This window comes from Artibeus jamaicensis, unplaced genomic scaffold (genome assembly GCF_021234435.1).
Source record: "Artibeus jamaicensis isolate MK-2021 breed Jamaican fruit bat unplaced genomic scaffold, CSHL_Jam_final contig_384, whole genome shotgun sequence".
NCBI lineage: Eukaryota > Metazoa > Chordata > Mammalia > Chiroptera > Phyllostomidae > Artibeus > Artibeus jamaicensis.
The window spans coordinates 9792564-9809143 of NW_026521810.1; the positions used below are offsets into that span (position 1 = coordinate 9792564).

Consider the following 16580-nt stretch of genomic DNA (forward strand, 5'->3'; position numbering starts at 1 on the left):
GAAACAGACTTCCCTCACGACCTCAGAGGAAACCAAACCCCCTGACACAGAGACTTTCAGCTGAAATCAAGAACTGTGAGACATCAAGAATTGTCTCCAGAACTGTGAGATAATTAATCTCTGTGGTTCTAAGCCAGCCAACCCGTGGTACTTTGTTATAGCAGCCCAGAAAACTAATAAAGGTACAACCATGATTCCTTGTCACAAATAAAGCCAATGAGACACAAGGTCATCTGGGTAGCAAATGGAGTGAGAATCACTCAGAGTCTAGCAGCAGCAATCACAGTCCTTACTCTGCTTGAAAATCAGCCCATTTCTGGCAGAGAGATGGATCCTGAGCAGCAGGGACAGTCCACTTCCATCTACCAGAAAGGTCCTGCCAACACTGGTTAATCACGAAAGTAATTCTACTACTCAGCCCCATTAAACCTGCTATTCAACATCCTGTGCATTCAAAGAGCTCTATTTCAGTGAGTCATTCTAAAAACCTACTATCTGAAAATATTAACATTTTTCCTCAGCCCAAATCTTGTTGACTGTGTATTTCATTTAGCTGGGGATACAGCTCAGGTATGATTTGTTCCATATAGATAATAGCTCAGAAAAGCCAACTACCCAGAGAGACAATTCTTTTTCAGCCTCATCAATAAAATCTCAGGGCAGGATGGGGGGGCAAGCATTAAATAAGGGAGTCAGGTCACTCCGGCTTTGCTGTATTAATCCAAGATCACCCTCATCTTCAAAGACTTCAGTTATTTCTAACAAATACAAAAGAACTTTCAGAATTTCGTTTTCCTTTCTCCCACCTCATCTAGCACGCATGCACAAACACACACACCCCTACTTCCAATATCTGCTTTTCACATTTTGTTTGCTGTTGCTGTTTCAGAGGTTTTGCTAGTAAGAATAATGTAGCCAATGTTTACTGAATGCTTACTACATTATCAGTGTGCTAAGCACATTACATGCTTTGTCTCCTTTACTTCTCCCTGCAATAACTCTCCTAAGCAGATATTATCAATCTCTCCCCTTCACACGTGAGGAAACTGAGGCCCAACAAAGTTAAATAAATTGCTCCCATCCACATGGCTCATATGTAGTAAAGGAAGGATTTGAACCCAGTCCTTGCTGGTCTGCAGAGCCACGGTTGTTCCGCTGTGCTCACACACAATTTCCAACCAAGGAAAGATAAACTACAAAAGAAGAAGGATTTCTCACTGAACTGTCCAGTGACATTTTTCCATGGTGGGAGCATTGCTGGATCATGTCATCTTTTCCAGTGGCTCCAAATACCGAGAGGCCTCAGGCTCTTGATTAGCCCTAGAGCCCAAGGCTCTGATTAGCCCCAGGCTCTTGATCAACACATAAGATTGTAGTTTAAGGGAAAACAGCCTTAATCTGTCCAGATGCTTTCTGAGCGAGAAAGCTTTATGAGAACCAAGGAAATATGCAAGGAAAACAGAGTGGGGCTTGCTAACAGCCTCCCCCTGGGGCCTGGGGCCTGTTCACAACGCCTCCAGCTCTGGGAGCCACCTCCTTCCTACCTTACAGCTAGAACACTACTCTGCAGGAGCCCTGAAGGAAAGGGGAGGAACGGGGCACCAGCACCTTCGCACCACAGGACACATTTTAATATGCATTCTTCAGATTTTTCAGTGCTTAAGTGCCTTATCTTAAGGGCCCTGCTGGCTACATATAAAAGTACTAAAAAATATGGAAACATTCCCGCTTGCCAGCCTTCATGATGACCTTCAGAATGACCCCTCTACAATAAGGAAAACAAGTACTTTCATCCAGCATCTGAGATCAAAGTTTTGAGTCTTCACTCTTCTCAGACTACACAGCACAAGCTGCCCACGTTCCCAGGAAGAGACTGGAGTATGTGCATTGTGCAGACAGGAGGATGTGCAGAGCATAACCACCGGTGCTGTTATGAAGTCACCTGACCGGCAGGACGTGGCTTCTGTCTGCAGTGGGTGAAGGAGAATGGAGATGAGGGTGATGGGGAGGACGGTTCTACAACAGACAGGGAAACTGAGTCTCCAGGCTAGCCACTCACCCTCATCTCATCAACACACAATCAAACAGCATAGCTGGATTTGAAAACATTAGACATCTCAAATGTAATTAAGAACTTTGGACTGGCACAAATACGTAACGTACACATTGCTTTGCAGATGCCTTTTTGGTCCTACAGGCTGGTGCCGACCTTAATGTGGAAGAAACCCACTTTCATACAAAGGTAACCAAGAGTGACAGGAAATAGGAAGCCTACACCATTTATCTTCTATGAACTTAAAAAACAGTTAATTGCTTTTCCAGGAAGCTATTTTGTAGAGTCACTATACTTTAGCTTTATGTTCTTATTCCTGGTATAAATAGTGATTTTAAAATGCCCATCATGAGAACACGATGATTAATCAATACATCTTCAACTATTTAGTTACTTATATTAGCAAATAAAATTTTGATCAACCAAAATGGCTACTCTGTTTTTGAGGATGAATTCTCAACCACAACAAAAACTCCTCAAACACAGTCTATTCACGGAAATTCGAAGTTAGGTGTTTCTTCCCTTATCACTAAGTAAGGGCAGTAGCCACGGGTTTCCTTCCTTCTCTGGCTTTTCAAATGCATTCTATTTCCAGCTATCGGAGCCCTCTGTAAGAGTAGTTTCAAATCACGGCTACTTATTAAATTAACAGCTAACAGAGACTAAACTGTGTATGTTTTGGAATACCACTGCTGAAATTGTAACCTTGCCAAACAATTTCACAGCCTCTGAGACCCATACTCTGTCTCCATAGCACTGCATATTAGACTGTTTCATAGTATTGTCTCATTTTTGCCTTGCCTACATCACCTAGCATCACTGATAAATTCTATTAAGTTTGAGGCTAATATAAAGCACTCTTTTCAAATCTAAAATTCTCATTTTAATAATAATTTATTATTGTTCCATGAGCCAAAGACAGATACACTGGGAAGCTAATGACACAGCCGCTTCAGGGCCTCCTGAATACCCCTATTCTCCAAGGCCCCAGGAAGGGACCTAGCAATGTGCTAATATATGATTTTGGAAAAATGTCAAGTGCAAGATGTTTTCCTATTCTGTTTTTTCTAAAGAGGACCCCCAAAACATTATATTTTATTGTGGTCCCACAAAACCTGTATCTGGCCCTCTGGGTAAATAGTCTCCAATATCCACATCTTGAATTACATGTTAAAGGCAAAATATTAATTTTGTGTTTCTGTGTGAAACAAAAAATAATTCACATCAACTAGAAATAAGATTTAGTGTGCTCTACCCTAGAACATTCTAGAACACATGCTTCGGTCATTTGTTAAGTCCCCTGACTCTCACCTAACAGCAGTCACCCTTCCAAGTGGCACTCCAGGGAAGGCCCACTTAATGAGGGGTGGCATCAAGAGTAAAAGACTTGGCTATAACAACAAAAATATGTTTTTCATTAAACACAAAACTGAGCTAAGAAAGGCCAGCCAGGAAGCAGGTGTATCAGTTAAGGAATTCCCCTGAGGTCTTTAGCTTCCACATCAAATTGCACTAAATTTTTCTACACTAATTACCTATCATAGAAGACTAAAGAATAACGAGAAATAACTTGCCATGGCAGCAGATACAGTGCAGGTGTTATAAGGGAAAGAATGAAGAATTTATAAGTGTAAAATCAGGCAAAAGAGATTCACAAATTCTCAATTTTTTAAAATAATGTAGAATATTGTCTACAAGGATTATGAAAATGAGAGAATTGTCCTAGGGCTAGAAAGATAATTTTAAATTTAGTTTGGACTTTAAGTGACAGAAATTGAGAAGTATAAGCTAAGTGCTGGCATTTAATTTATTCAATTCATGTAAATTTCTTGGAAGCAGAGACCACAGCTTAGATTTTTTTTATAATGCCTCACATCACACCATACCTAGTCACTGATGTGATTTTCTCATGAGGAACATACCTACACAACGCCGCACAACTATATCTGTACCTTCCCTGTCTCTGCCACTTTTCCCTAACACTTCCTTTCAGCTCCCAAGTTCTTCACACTGTCATAGTCTTGCTCTACAGCTATCATCCTAAAAAAGTATAGTAGAGAAATACAAGCTCCCTTCAGGTCATTTCCTCTGTCAATTTCCCTAAAAAAACACATTCTCTGCTTCACTGGAGATCAGTCAACTATTGAGAAGGTATTTTCATACAGGTGGTATCTGTGTAAGAAAAAAATAGACATTGGTATTTTAAAAACTGTTTTATTCTCTCCAAAAAACAAAAGCAAATATTCCCTCAAAAGTACAATCTGACAGGTTGATAAAATTCTTCAGTTTCTATGTTAAGAATGTGGATTTTATTAAATTGCCCTGTAAAATGATATAGCTGCCAACGCGTATTTCTTAATTTCCTAGAGTAAAAACAAACAAACAAAAAAACCCCTCTGAGTCTGGAGGTTGGGAAATGTAACTTACAGGTTACCACCCTGCTACTAACTGGAAAGAGCCATTTCGTTATTATGATAGGGGACTGATTAAACACAGCAGTGTTAACAAGATCCAAACTACCCTATTTTCCATAAAATGCAAAGCTTTCTGCTAAAGTAAGCACTGTATATCCCATGATAAAAAAAATCCACCAATTATAACTTTGTACTATGAGCAACAGTTCTTACCTCTTTCCTATCAATTCGTGATTGTGCTCTTCAAAGTGTTTGGTGTAGAATGTTGGGAAGAAACAGGCTGACTGGTTCAATGTCATTACACATGGGGAAGTGAAACACTTCCTGTATCGAAGCTCTAATTTCTGTCAGTCTGACTCTATCTCAGGCATTTCCCTCCTCCTGTGATTACCGAACACCAGTTCAGTACGTCACTCCCAATCTGAGGTCCTGCAAGGGCATCCTCAAAGTGTCCTCATTATTAACAACACACCCAAAAAAACTAATGAAAACTATCTAGTTAATAAGCTGGATTGGTGACCAAACACAGCTTCCAACCAGAGCTCTGTCAACTCATTAGATCCCAAAATAAAGAAATTATTATGAAATGAATTTGAAGTTTCTTTGGTACATAAAAATCATTTTAGCAAGAAATCAATCTGGATTAAAATTACAAAGGGATTCCTGATGGCTGCAGTCAACTCTATTCAAGGATAAACCATACTTTTTTTTTCTGGCCATTTGATGACAATAACAAAAATCATCAAAGGGCTTGATGAATTCAGGCTTGTAAGGTGGTATCTACATGTGTTTCCTACAAACTTTAAAACGTAAATTCTTGCAGAAGTTACATTTTTTTCTTCTATTGATTCCTAATGCACATGTTCTTGGATCCATTATAAATGAATTAGCAAAAGATGTTACTGGTTACTCCTATATACATCACTAATTTCTTCATAAGAACCTGTGTATCTCAAAGTTAACAAAAAGTCTTCTCTAACAGTAATGTGTTGATTTCTCTGCTCATGCATGATGCTTTCTGAGATGATAGCTCAAAAATGGTTAAGTTTAGCATTGTCAGATACTCAAAAGGACATGTTAAATTCTTTGCTTCATTTGGTTATTAAATCAAATTAAGATACAAAGACTATTCTGGCCACAATGTTACTCCATCTTTAAAAAAGAATATGCCAAAAAGAAAAAAAAAAGTTGAACCATTCTTAAGCACAACATTCTAGAACTCACATTTTATTTCAGTTATATACCATATCACAGCAAAAGGAAAAACATGTGCAGTCATATTTCTTATTCATCTGCTCTTGACAACTGTCATCAATCAAGAATATAGTATGAAATGTACTTCTCTACAACAAAACTTCATTTTCCATCCAGATTTCTGTTCAAGTTACTAGTCATGGCCTCTTTGCTATCTCTGTGACTATGTGATTTGCTTGTTTTAAATTCTAATATTCCATACATTCAATCTTCACATTTAAATCAAGTCAAAATGCAAACCAGGAGAATGTGAACTAAAAGCTTTCATTCTCTTCCTATAACCTAAGATAATTTTTATAGGACATAGAGACTCCTTACTGAATTAAGACCAAGGAACCTGGATCTTAAATATTATTATATGGATGGGGCATCTGATACATTTGAATATTCACCATAATCAGCAATGAATCATTTAAAAATTACTTTCAAAATCATTCTGAGTTTTACTTTGTTAACTTTGTCTTGAAACATTCCAAAATTGACCAAAATATTAAATTTCTGAACTCTTTTACATAAAAAATTATCTTGCTTACATACTAAAAATTATAGCTTTTTAGAGAACTTTTAGAGATTTCATTTATTTTAGAGAGAGAAAAAAAGAGGGAAAGAAACATCGATGCACAAGAGGAACACTGATCGGCTGCCTCTCAAAGATTCCCAGCCAGGGACCTGGCCCACAACCCAGGCATGTGCTCTGACCAGGAATCAAACTGGCAACCTTTCAGTTTGCAGGACACCACCCAATCCATTGAGCCACATCAGTCAGGGCTATAACTTTTTTAAAAAGATATTATTTTTAGAAAGAAGGGGAAGGAAGGATAGAAATATTGACCAGTTGCCTCCTGCAGGTGCCTTGACTGGGGAACAAACTGCAACCCAGGCTTGTGCCTGACCAGGAATCAAACTAGTGACCATCAGCTTTGTGGGACTGATGCCTGAACAACTGAGCTATACCAGTCAGGGTTAAAAATCACAGCTTTTAAAGTACTTTTATTTTTAGTATCTAATATCTCCATTGACACTGGCTTGTTTACAAAATATCCCTTCAACAAAATTCCAGAAGACATTCCTTCCTGAACTAAATGAGACACACATACAACTACATTAGTTAGAATTTTAAAAATTCTGACTATAATCAATTTGATATTTTAAGAAAGCATTATTTATGCGTACATACTTCCTTATGGACTGCTGCAATCCTACCACATGAAGTCAGTCACACACCGAAGTAAAGGAACATGAAAACTGAATTCACAACTGTGAGGTAGTCACACAGAACTACTCATGCATGTAAGCAGTAAGGAGAAAAGGCTTACCTCTGCTTGTTTGGGGATATTGAACTTGGCAAGCTTGGCCTTGGCTCTGGTGGACTCCGGCTTGGTGGCAGGGACTCCCCTGTATGACGTGCAGTGCACGCTGGTTTCTGTGGAAGACTTAAGCTTCGGAGACTCATCAGGAGCCTGATCTTGGCCATCCATTGGCCGCACATATGCGGTCGGTTTCTGTTGAACCAGGCTGGGTTTTGAAGCCAGGGATGGAGGAAAGTTCTGAACACAGTGTCCACTGCTGCTGTGCTTGGCTGGCATATTAGGTGGTCTTTCCTGGGTCTGAAGACCCACCTCTAGATTGCACACTTGTTTGGCCCGTGGCTGCTGCCTGCCAACACCATCTCCAAGCAAGGTCCTGAGAGAGCCCTGTTGTGCTGAGTTGAAAGAAGAAGAAGAAGAGGAAGGTGAGGATGAGGGGCTTGACACACAGTGGTTAGGTTTTTTATTATGGTTCTTTGGATTAGCAGATCTGTTCAAATCAATCAACCTGTGTCCACGCTTACTTGCTCTCTGCTGGCCATCAGGTGGCGGGTGCCCAGCCTTCTGCCAGCCCATGGTGCCCCTCTTACTCTGCTGCACAGGGACAGCTGCTGGTGTGGAAGATGCAGTGCTGCCAACAGATGAGGGCTGGGGCTGGGCTCTTGAATCTGCAACAAAATGTTCATCGATCTTGTTCACAGGAGCCTGAGGAACCCCAGGTTTGGGAACACCAACGAGATGACTTTGATTAGATCTATCAGTTAAAAAGTCTTTCATTTCATCATAATTGCCTAAGGTATTCTGGATCCGGTTGGAGAGCTCATCCCCCTTGTTAGTCTGGAGAAAGAAAAACACACCCTGTTGTTAGAGACAACGGAAACACGGCAAATGATGGACAGGTGCCTTTCTCAACCACAGAGCACTGGGCTGTCACATGCACAATGCGAGCTGATGGGTGAATCAAAATCGTCATCTCTGAAGAGGTCTGGGAGCACCACATCCAGAAAGCTGAGGGCCCTGGGGTAGGCAAAAAAGGCACCGGTCCTTGGGACTGTGTGGCAGCTGAGGAAATCACACACTGGACTAGTGCAACTTCATAAAGACTCTCCAGGAGTGTCTCCTTTTCTTTTCTGTAGTCCCATTTGGAGCTTTCCTTGAAAATTCAGATCTGGCTCAAATTGTTCTTTTTTCAATTTCTAAATATGTAATTATTCTTGTCAGAGTAATTGTGACAGGCAAGAGAAGGCAGAGTGAAGTTTAAAATGAATATGGAGCTAAATGAGCATGAAGCTGCAGGTTTAAACTATACACAGCTCCAAGCAGCCTAAGCTAAGACACTAGTGAGATTGGGATGATATTCCACTTTGAAAAAGTAGCTATATTTCTAGCTTCTCTGTAATGGAACCAATCCAAGTTTCTGTGTTATTAGCCCCATGAGATGACTCTGATCCCACCAAGATCTACATGTGACAGACATGTAACCTAACCTCTTTAAATAGTGTTTCCTAACACCCCAGAAAACATAACAAATGTTACTGACTTTGAAAATTAATGCAGAGATGAAGTCTATATTATTGATAAAAATTACAGCAAATAACTCTCAATACTGACACTAAGATTTGTCAGGGAAGGCCTCATTTTAAGTGGCTGGGTTGTCTTTCCTAGGCTGAACAGGAGGAAAACTAAGTGAAATCTGACTGGTCAACTCTTCTGGTCAAGACTGCTATCCTGAAGGTAAGAGGGACCAATGAGTGAGGGGTGGAGATGAACAACCGGAAGCCATTTACCTTGTAGGGTTCACTGAAGAGGGAATAACTGGAATTAAATGTGCCATCATCCTGCTGAGTTTCCTGATTTCTCCTTTCTCGTTCTTTCCTCCGTAACACATTTCTATCTGGTTCATAGACACTGCATCGGGAGAAAGAAAAGAGAATAACCACACATACACACACATACATAAATTAAAGGCTAAAGTCCAATCTCACATTCACCCAAGTGCAGAGGTCTGGTTCATGGACAAATGGTGATGATAACAAGAACATGGATCGAATTAAAACTGGTCTAATCAAGCAGTATAAGCTCGGGTGTCTGATAATTACATTTTAAAAAAATATTTTATTTATTTATCTTTAGAGAGAGGGGATGGGAAGGAGAACGAGAGGGAGAGAAACATCAACGTGTGGTTGCCTCTTATGTGTTCCCTGCTGGGAACCTGGCCTGCAACCCAGGCATGTGCCCTGACTGGGAATCAAACCAGCAACCCTTTGCTTCACAGGCCCGTGCTCAATCTACTGAGCCACACCAGCCAGGGCTGATAATCACATTTTTTAGAAGGAAAAAAGTCCTTAGGACAAGTTTCAACCAGTACTAGACCTCTCTGCCTATTATGTGAAAGAGGAAATATCTAAGCAACTCTGACAGCAGAAGACTGAAAGTAATCTCAAGGCAGGCAGTAATTATTGCAATGTGTAAATAGAAATTATGAGCACATTTCCTCCTATGACACAGTCTTTGAACATTATATGGGAATGCTCCTGATCTTTCCTTTTTTTTTTTTTGCATGACTATGTTTCTGTAGTGATTCTTTCATTAACCAGCTCCCTAAAGAGCTGTTAAAACTCCACGCTGCAGTGGCTTTCACAGTTACGAGCCTTCTTCTGATCTCTGTTAATCAGTCAAGTCGTCAAACGAGAACTGAATCAATTCTTCCTTTTGATATCTTTGACACTATCACTCCTCCTAACTATGAAAAATGTGCCAGGAGGAAGAGGCACAGGCAATGAAGGGAAAGAACGGAAATTGAATTATGGTGTGTCATCAAGGAACTCGGCCTTTCGTTGGAGAAAATTAATATCTCTTCTCCTAAAATGCAATTATGAAGTGACCAGACACCAGATAACTGGGAGGACTAAGGAAGAAATAGTGTTCCTTCCCCCCATTAAGGACAAAATAAAGGGCCTAATTCAACTAATGATAAGGAAGTGACCCGTTTAGTGAAAGAAGGAAACACTTTTTTTTTCAGCTCGTAGATAAATCTGGCCTCAGTGTAGACACAGAACCAACACGACCAACTACAAAGAACGTGTGTGTCCCTCAAAATGAGTGCTGCCTCTGTTTCCTAGCAGAAGCATCTCATTTAAGTGACTTACTATCATTTTGCTTAGACCCCCCCACTTAGTCCTTTGAGGGCAGATGCTCAAGCTGGGAGCAAGACAATGACCTGCTGACCGTGGTTCTCCCCTCACCAGTGACATGAGGACGAAAACGCCACATGCTGCGTCTGTACCCATGGCCTCCACTATAGAACAGGGATGTTTCATGGTGGTGGTGTAAGGTTTAAACAGGAAAGGTAGTCTATGAAAAGGGCTTCTGAATGGCTTTTGGTGCCCAAATCCAATGTATTGCTATTAAATACTGTTAATAGTGAAAGGATCTGTGGGTTCAAAGAAACTTAAGAAAATAATAAGGTTTTTTGTTTTGTTTTTTAGTTGAACTGCTATCTTGAGTAAAAGAGAGAACAGAGAGAATATTTCTGTTATATAACTATAGAGGGCACAAATAAAATAATCATAAAATAAATATTGCTTTTTCTCCCAGCTCTGCCCATTGGCCAGAGCATACTTTAAATTCACTGTCTCCTTGGCAAAGCTAAAAATGCTCCCAGTGAGGCTGTAAGAGCACCTAGGGCACTGCATTTAAATTTAAGAGTAGGGAATGTTAAAAAAAAAAAAAAGAACATGTAGTCTATTAGCATTTTAATTCATCCTTAGTACATTACCCAAAGTTATTAGATTTGGGAGTCCAACTGGTGACCTTCATATAAAGAGAGACTGCGGCCACAGCCTAACGGAGAGGCTCACAGCCCTCACACTGCCATCACAAAGAACTCTCTGGGTGGCCATGGTGACACTTACATGGCATAAGGGAGGCACAAGATGGAAAAGACACTTTTATTCACAAACAGGCTTCTAGTTCAATGGAGGGAATACAACTATCCTGCCCTCCTTGTGGATGTTCACAATATGAAACCCCAGCTTTCATGAACATTCCATGAGTTTCAAATGGAGACTTCTCCAAAGACACATGACTCATGCTGTGTATGGATACAAAGTGGGTTTTCACTGAGGAGAATTCCAGTTTCACTGAGAACTTGCTAACTTTTGGACCAATACCAGCATGTGCAGTAAGGGGGGAAAAAAAAAGCTTGCATTGCATGCATCACACTCCTTCCCCTGCCAGAATGTACAGCCACCTGTGAGGCACCCAGTGTGCTGTGCCCAACTCCATGCACAGAGACTCCCACAAACATGCTCCCTGCCCTCAGGCTGGTCAAGCCAACCAAACACATAAGTGATGCACGACGTGGTCTTATGTAACATGAAGCAGGCAGGTGGTCATTTAGGGTGATGTTGGGCTTCTGAGAAGGCACCCATGCCCAAAATAATACCTCCTGCATCGGCTGGCTGATGACTGAAATTCCACAACTAGAGAGTCATTCCTCTGGTTTAAGATGTCTTCTCCCCTGTAAGAAATGCAGATACCACAAGAAGGGAAAACATTTAAGCCCGATCAGTCCTTGTATCCTAGTGAGCATGGGCCTGTCTGCTTTTCTGCCCCCAAGGGTAAGGAGGTACAAAGGGGCTCCAAACGGGAGGTGTGACAAGAAAAGGGAGGGACAATGTGTTGTGTAGCAATGAAAACAAAACAAATTTATAAACCCCACCCAGTTTGCATCCTGGCTTGTATATTTAAGAAAAAGACATCTGGGTAAAAATCAAAATCAGTTAGGCAGATATCAGACTCACTGCATTTCCAGGGTCAGAAGTAAGAATCACTTCCAAACATGGAGAAGATGGAGGAGAGGAGGAAGCTCCTCCTCCTTAACAAAACTTGTTTCATTCCCCAACCTTTTTAAGCTTGAAGATAACCAAAAGCACCCCAAGATGCAGGCCGCTGCTAACTAAAGTTCTCTAATGAGGTCCTGCCTGAGTACCTAGCCTACGACTTCTCATACTAAAAAGGACTGAGCACCCTCAGGACCACCTACACATAATACACCAACAAAATGCACTGGCCATCTTTTATGGGACCACCCTGACGCTTGTGTCATGCAGTACCTTCCATACCGTCAGATAAAATCAAAATGACCAAAAATGACAATCATCCCCCTTCTCCAGATGACAACAAAGGAAACTTAAGAAGAGGGGCAACACTTCTACAACACCTTCCTTTCCAGAGGAACCTCGTCCCCTTCCTTGGTAGACATCTCTGTAGTCTCCATGAAGCACTCAGCTCTTCTCGGCCCATCCGTACCTTATCCTTAACCACAACCCCCACACATCATGTCAGAACTAGGAAGCAAAGATGCCACCTGCTTAAAGCCAATGTCACTGTAAGAGAAAGTCTGTACCTGCCACCCCCATCTCTTCCTAAACATCTGAACTTAGATCTCTATCAACACTAAATGTTTTGATTCATAAAGACAGTATCTTCTCAACAGTGAGTCCACCATTCCACTAATTACAAGTGAAATCTGTGCAGGTACTCACAATCCTGGAGAATGCCTTTCTCTTGATCTGTTGCCATTAAAACTCAGCTCCCTTCCCTCCTCTGTCATTCAAGCAATGTGAGGACCATGCCATCTGCTTTAAAAGCAAAGGAACCTTTCCCATGACAGGCTGACAGGCCAGCTTCTCTGGAGACTGAGCTATAGAGAATTCTGAATCCTGGCATGCCGATACAAGCATATACGCTAGACTCAATAAGAGCCTTGTGTTGCGAGCTATGTTTCTTTGTTACTAGCAGATGGTAAAATTTCTATCATCTGCAAAGTTGTTCCTGATTTCTGTGAAAATTACGAGAACTAAACCCCTCAAATATATGTCACCAAATGTATTCATTTATTTTGCATGAAAGTGGAGGCAGCCGACAGCTACATTATTTATTATGTATTACAGATGTATAACATTCCAGAAAATGAAACTTTTTAATAAACTCCTTTTAAAGACACTTATTTTTAGAATTAAAAAATAGCTGATAAATAGAAAATGTAGTAAACACTTTCTGATCATTTCCCATTGATTTGTTTTTAATATACAAATTGAGGTATTCTGTAGAGCTCAGACAAAATCCAATTGTGCTGATTAAATAGGAATAGATGTCCAAACACAATCTTACTGTCATTTCCAAAATTAACGTACTTTTTAAAGATTTTATTTATTAATTTTTAGAGAGAGGAGAAGAAAAGGGGAGAGGGAGAGAAACATCAATGTATGGTTGCCTCTCACGTGCCCCCTATGCGCCCCCTACTGGAGACCTGGCCTGCAACCCAGGCACGTGCCCTAGACTGAGAATCAAACAGACGACCCTTTGGTTTGCAGGTCCCTGCTCAATCCGCTGAGCCACACCAGCCAGAGCCAAAAATTAATGCATTATTGATCATATGTTAACAGTATGGAGCTAAATAACAATAATACCTTTGAGCCTGATGGCTTCTCCCTTACACTGAGTTCAAAACATCTGTTCCTCAATTATCCTTACAATGTCCACTGAAGAATGACAGAGATGCTACATATTGCTAGATTAACTTTTTTAAAGATCAGGAAACTTAGGATAAAAGTTTGATCATTAAAATGATGTCATAAAGAAGACATTATGTAAAAAAAAAAAAAACAGCAATGTCCAGAGTTCTTTCTTCCTGTCTGTTCAGGTAAGAGGAAGTGCCTATGAGCCCAGCAGTGGCCACACTTGCTACACCTTTCAGTCTACAAGCCCAGTAGACTGAATAAATAGTGATCATGAGCCCCACAGCAGCAAACAAGGCAAGCAAAACAAAGGGAAGCTATTCTTCACACAGAAAGAACTAAAAGGAGAATTCTGGGCTATTATAATTTTTTTATATTTCTAAAACAAAAGACAAAAATCAGTCTCTCTCCACTGCACACATACACATAACATAGAAAACTGAAATAGAGGACAGATAAACAAAGAAATTATAGATTCCAATGTAAGCCAGATGGTATCACCTTTTTCATAAAATCCGATCCATTCATTGGCCTGCTCCAATCTTTGCCCAAGCTACCCTACCAGAGACAAGAGTCTGGAGCTCATACAGCCCTCCTCCAGCTGGGCCCAGGGTTGACCCAGCTGGTCTAGCTGGCCAGGAGAGACAGCTCCCCTTCCTTCTGCACTGATCCAGACACAGCCTGTTTAGACCTGAACACTTTCCTCTAAGCAAAGTGAACTGGCCATGAAGGAGGCTTTCAACCAAGGGTATAAATAGCCAACTATACCCTTTGACTAGAATCATCAAAGTGTTCTATTCTTTAAAAAAAAAAATTATCCTACCTACTGGTGTATCTCCAGGCTGGGATCCAGGAACAAGTGACTTCAGAGAGAAGAGAATGAACAACCAACCTCTCACGTAATTTTGAAAAAAATTATCATGTTTAAAAAATATTGCCCTCTTCAAATAGCAAATAGAACTACAATTCACTGTAGTCTCAAGGCACTTCCTGAATGCCAAGGTATTAGATGCTAGGCAGACAATTAGGGCTGCTGCTGAGAAGCTGCCAAATCTCACAGGAGTGTCCAAACCGCAGCTCATGGGCCCCATGCAGCTCAGGATGGCTATGAATTTGGTCCAATACAAAATCGTAAATTAACTTAAAACCTTTTTTTTGCTCAACAGCTTTAGTTAGTGTTTATATATTTAATGTGTAGCCCCAAACAACTCTTCTTTTTCCAGTGTGGCCCAACTGATGCCAAAAGGTTGGACACCTTTGGAAGAGGGAGAATGGAGAACAAGGTGACAGTGCCCATTCTGAACAGAGAATGTTGACATCATGTGATGTGGAGCACAGGGAATCAGGATCGCTTCCTGCAAGACATCACCTTTGAGCTGGGTCTTGAGAAAGGGGCAGATGGAGGAGAGGGAAGATAAAAAGAAGAGCTTAAAGGTGCATATACATAAATTATTATGAAGTGGCCTTTGAGAGTATTAAGAGGTTACCCTTGCCCTCCCCATACCATCTTATTTCTTTAAACAGTATTTCCATTTCTTTGATTTGCTCCACTGCTAACCTGTCACTGATACCTCACACTACATAAGTTTATCTGATCTCTTTCTAAAAGCAGCTTTGGTGCTTTCACTTTGGAGTAAAGTAGTGAAAAAACTTTATTTATAATTTGCATCAGGCCTGGCCTTGAATAGCTTGATCACAGAGGAGACAATCCTTTCAGTCACGGAACATTTACAGGTCTGGGACAACAGGCTCCCCTGTCCCCGGGGTGTGGATTGGCGGCCACAGGGCAAACAGGAAGAAGAGGAGGCACTAAAGGGAGAGGAGGAGAAGAACGTTTGTTCCCCAGGAACTCTCCTGCTCTCAGAGCAGCAACATCAGAAACCGTCTAATTAAAGAACTTAAACACTGCAAAGTTATAACAATTGCTTTAAATTTAATGAGTCAAACTAATTAACATCTCTTGTTATTTATAAAGCAAATGACAAAAGATCAGTAATTCTTTCCTAAGTCAGAGAAGAGCAAAGCTGTTGAAGTTTATTTGCAAATCCTCTCTAGTCTACAAACAGAGCTGGTGGACTGAAAGAAAGGTGGCCAGGCAGAGAGAAGATGGTGTTGGAACCACAGCTCGGAAAAGAGGCAAGTACCCTCCCAACTGGAGTCCTTCAGGATCCTGAGTTGTTGCAGCCATGGTCTTGGTGAGGGTAGCGGTGATGGTGGTGGTGGTGGTGGTCGGAGTGGTGCTGAGGGCAGTGCAGATGGCAGTGGTGAAGTAGTGGTGATAAGGTCAGTGAAGGCTGGTGGTGGTTAAAGACCTGCTGAGGAGTCAGAACAGGTCAACAGCAAATATAACAAACCTTGAACCCTGAAGTACATCACTATGCCTCTGCTCATTTACATCAGGCCTTTCCTTTTGAGTCCAGTAATTCCATGCCTGTTTACTCCATCTCCCCAAGAGCATTATACCATTGCCTTATCACCAACTTTGTGTGACCCCCAATATTGTTTCTACCATGGGTATCTCAAAAAGGTCAGTCTAACCTTACTTGTTAGTCTCTGATGACCACAAAGGTTATTTCGATCTTAATCCAATCTGGAGACTGAGAGCATTTACAGATCCCTAGAGGCCTTAGGGTTGCCGATCTATTCTATGAGAATGGGAAAAAAATTGAAGGCACTTTATCCTATCATCATTTCTCCCACACATACCACAGCTTTTGTGATACTCGGAAACAGAAGGGAGTCACAAATTAACAAACATCCACGCACAACTTTAGCCCACAAACATTCCAAAGAAAAACAGCCTTTTTTTCTTATGATAATGCCACCTCCCCAGACCCATCAGGCAAATATTAAATTTTGCTAGTAACAAAAACTTCCCTTTATTACTCCATGTAGTCACTGTACAAAGCACTTTGCATGCATGATTTCATTCCCTAGTTTTCAGAACCCTAACAGACATTATCCCCATCTACCAGTGACGAAGCCAGAGGCTCTAAAGTTAGTTAATATGTCCAAGTTCTACACCCAG

At 40.9% G+C, this 16580-nt stretch overlaps 1 protein-coding gene across 6 annotated transcripts in view; it reads right to left on the reverse strand.

Annotated features, from left to right (window-relative positions):
• Positions 1-16580, reverse strand: part of AFF3 (ALF transcription elongation factor 3) — a 593859-nt gene that overhangs the window by 451941 nt on the left and 125338 nt on the right. For 3 of the 6 annotated variants that reach the window (XM_053664620.1, XM_053664616.1, XM_053664617.1), the window contains exons 3-5: positions 11476-11550; positions 8816-8936; positions 7038-7865 (exon numbers count right to left, since the gene is read on the reverse strand). In XM_053664620.1, coding sequence (XP_053520595.1) covers positions 7038-7865; positions 8816-8936; positions 11476-11550 — 1024 coding nt within the window. Of the gene's footprint in view, positions 1-7037; positions 7866-8815; positions 8937-11475; positions 11551-16580 lie in introns of those variants that run through there. The other 3 variants (XM_053664618.1, XM_053664619.1, XM_037141106.2) reach the window with 3 other exon arrangements.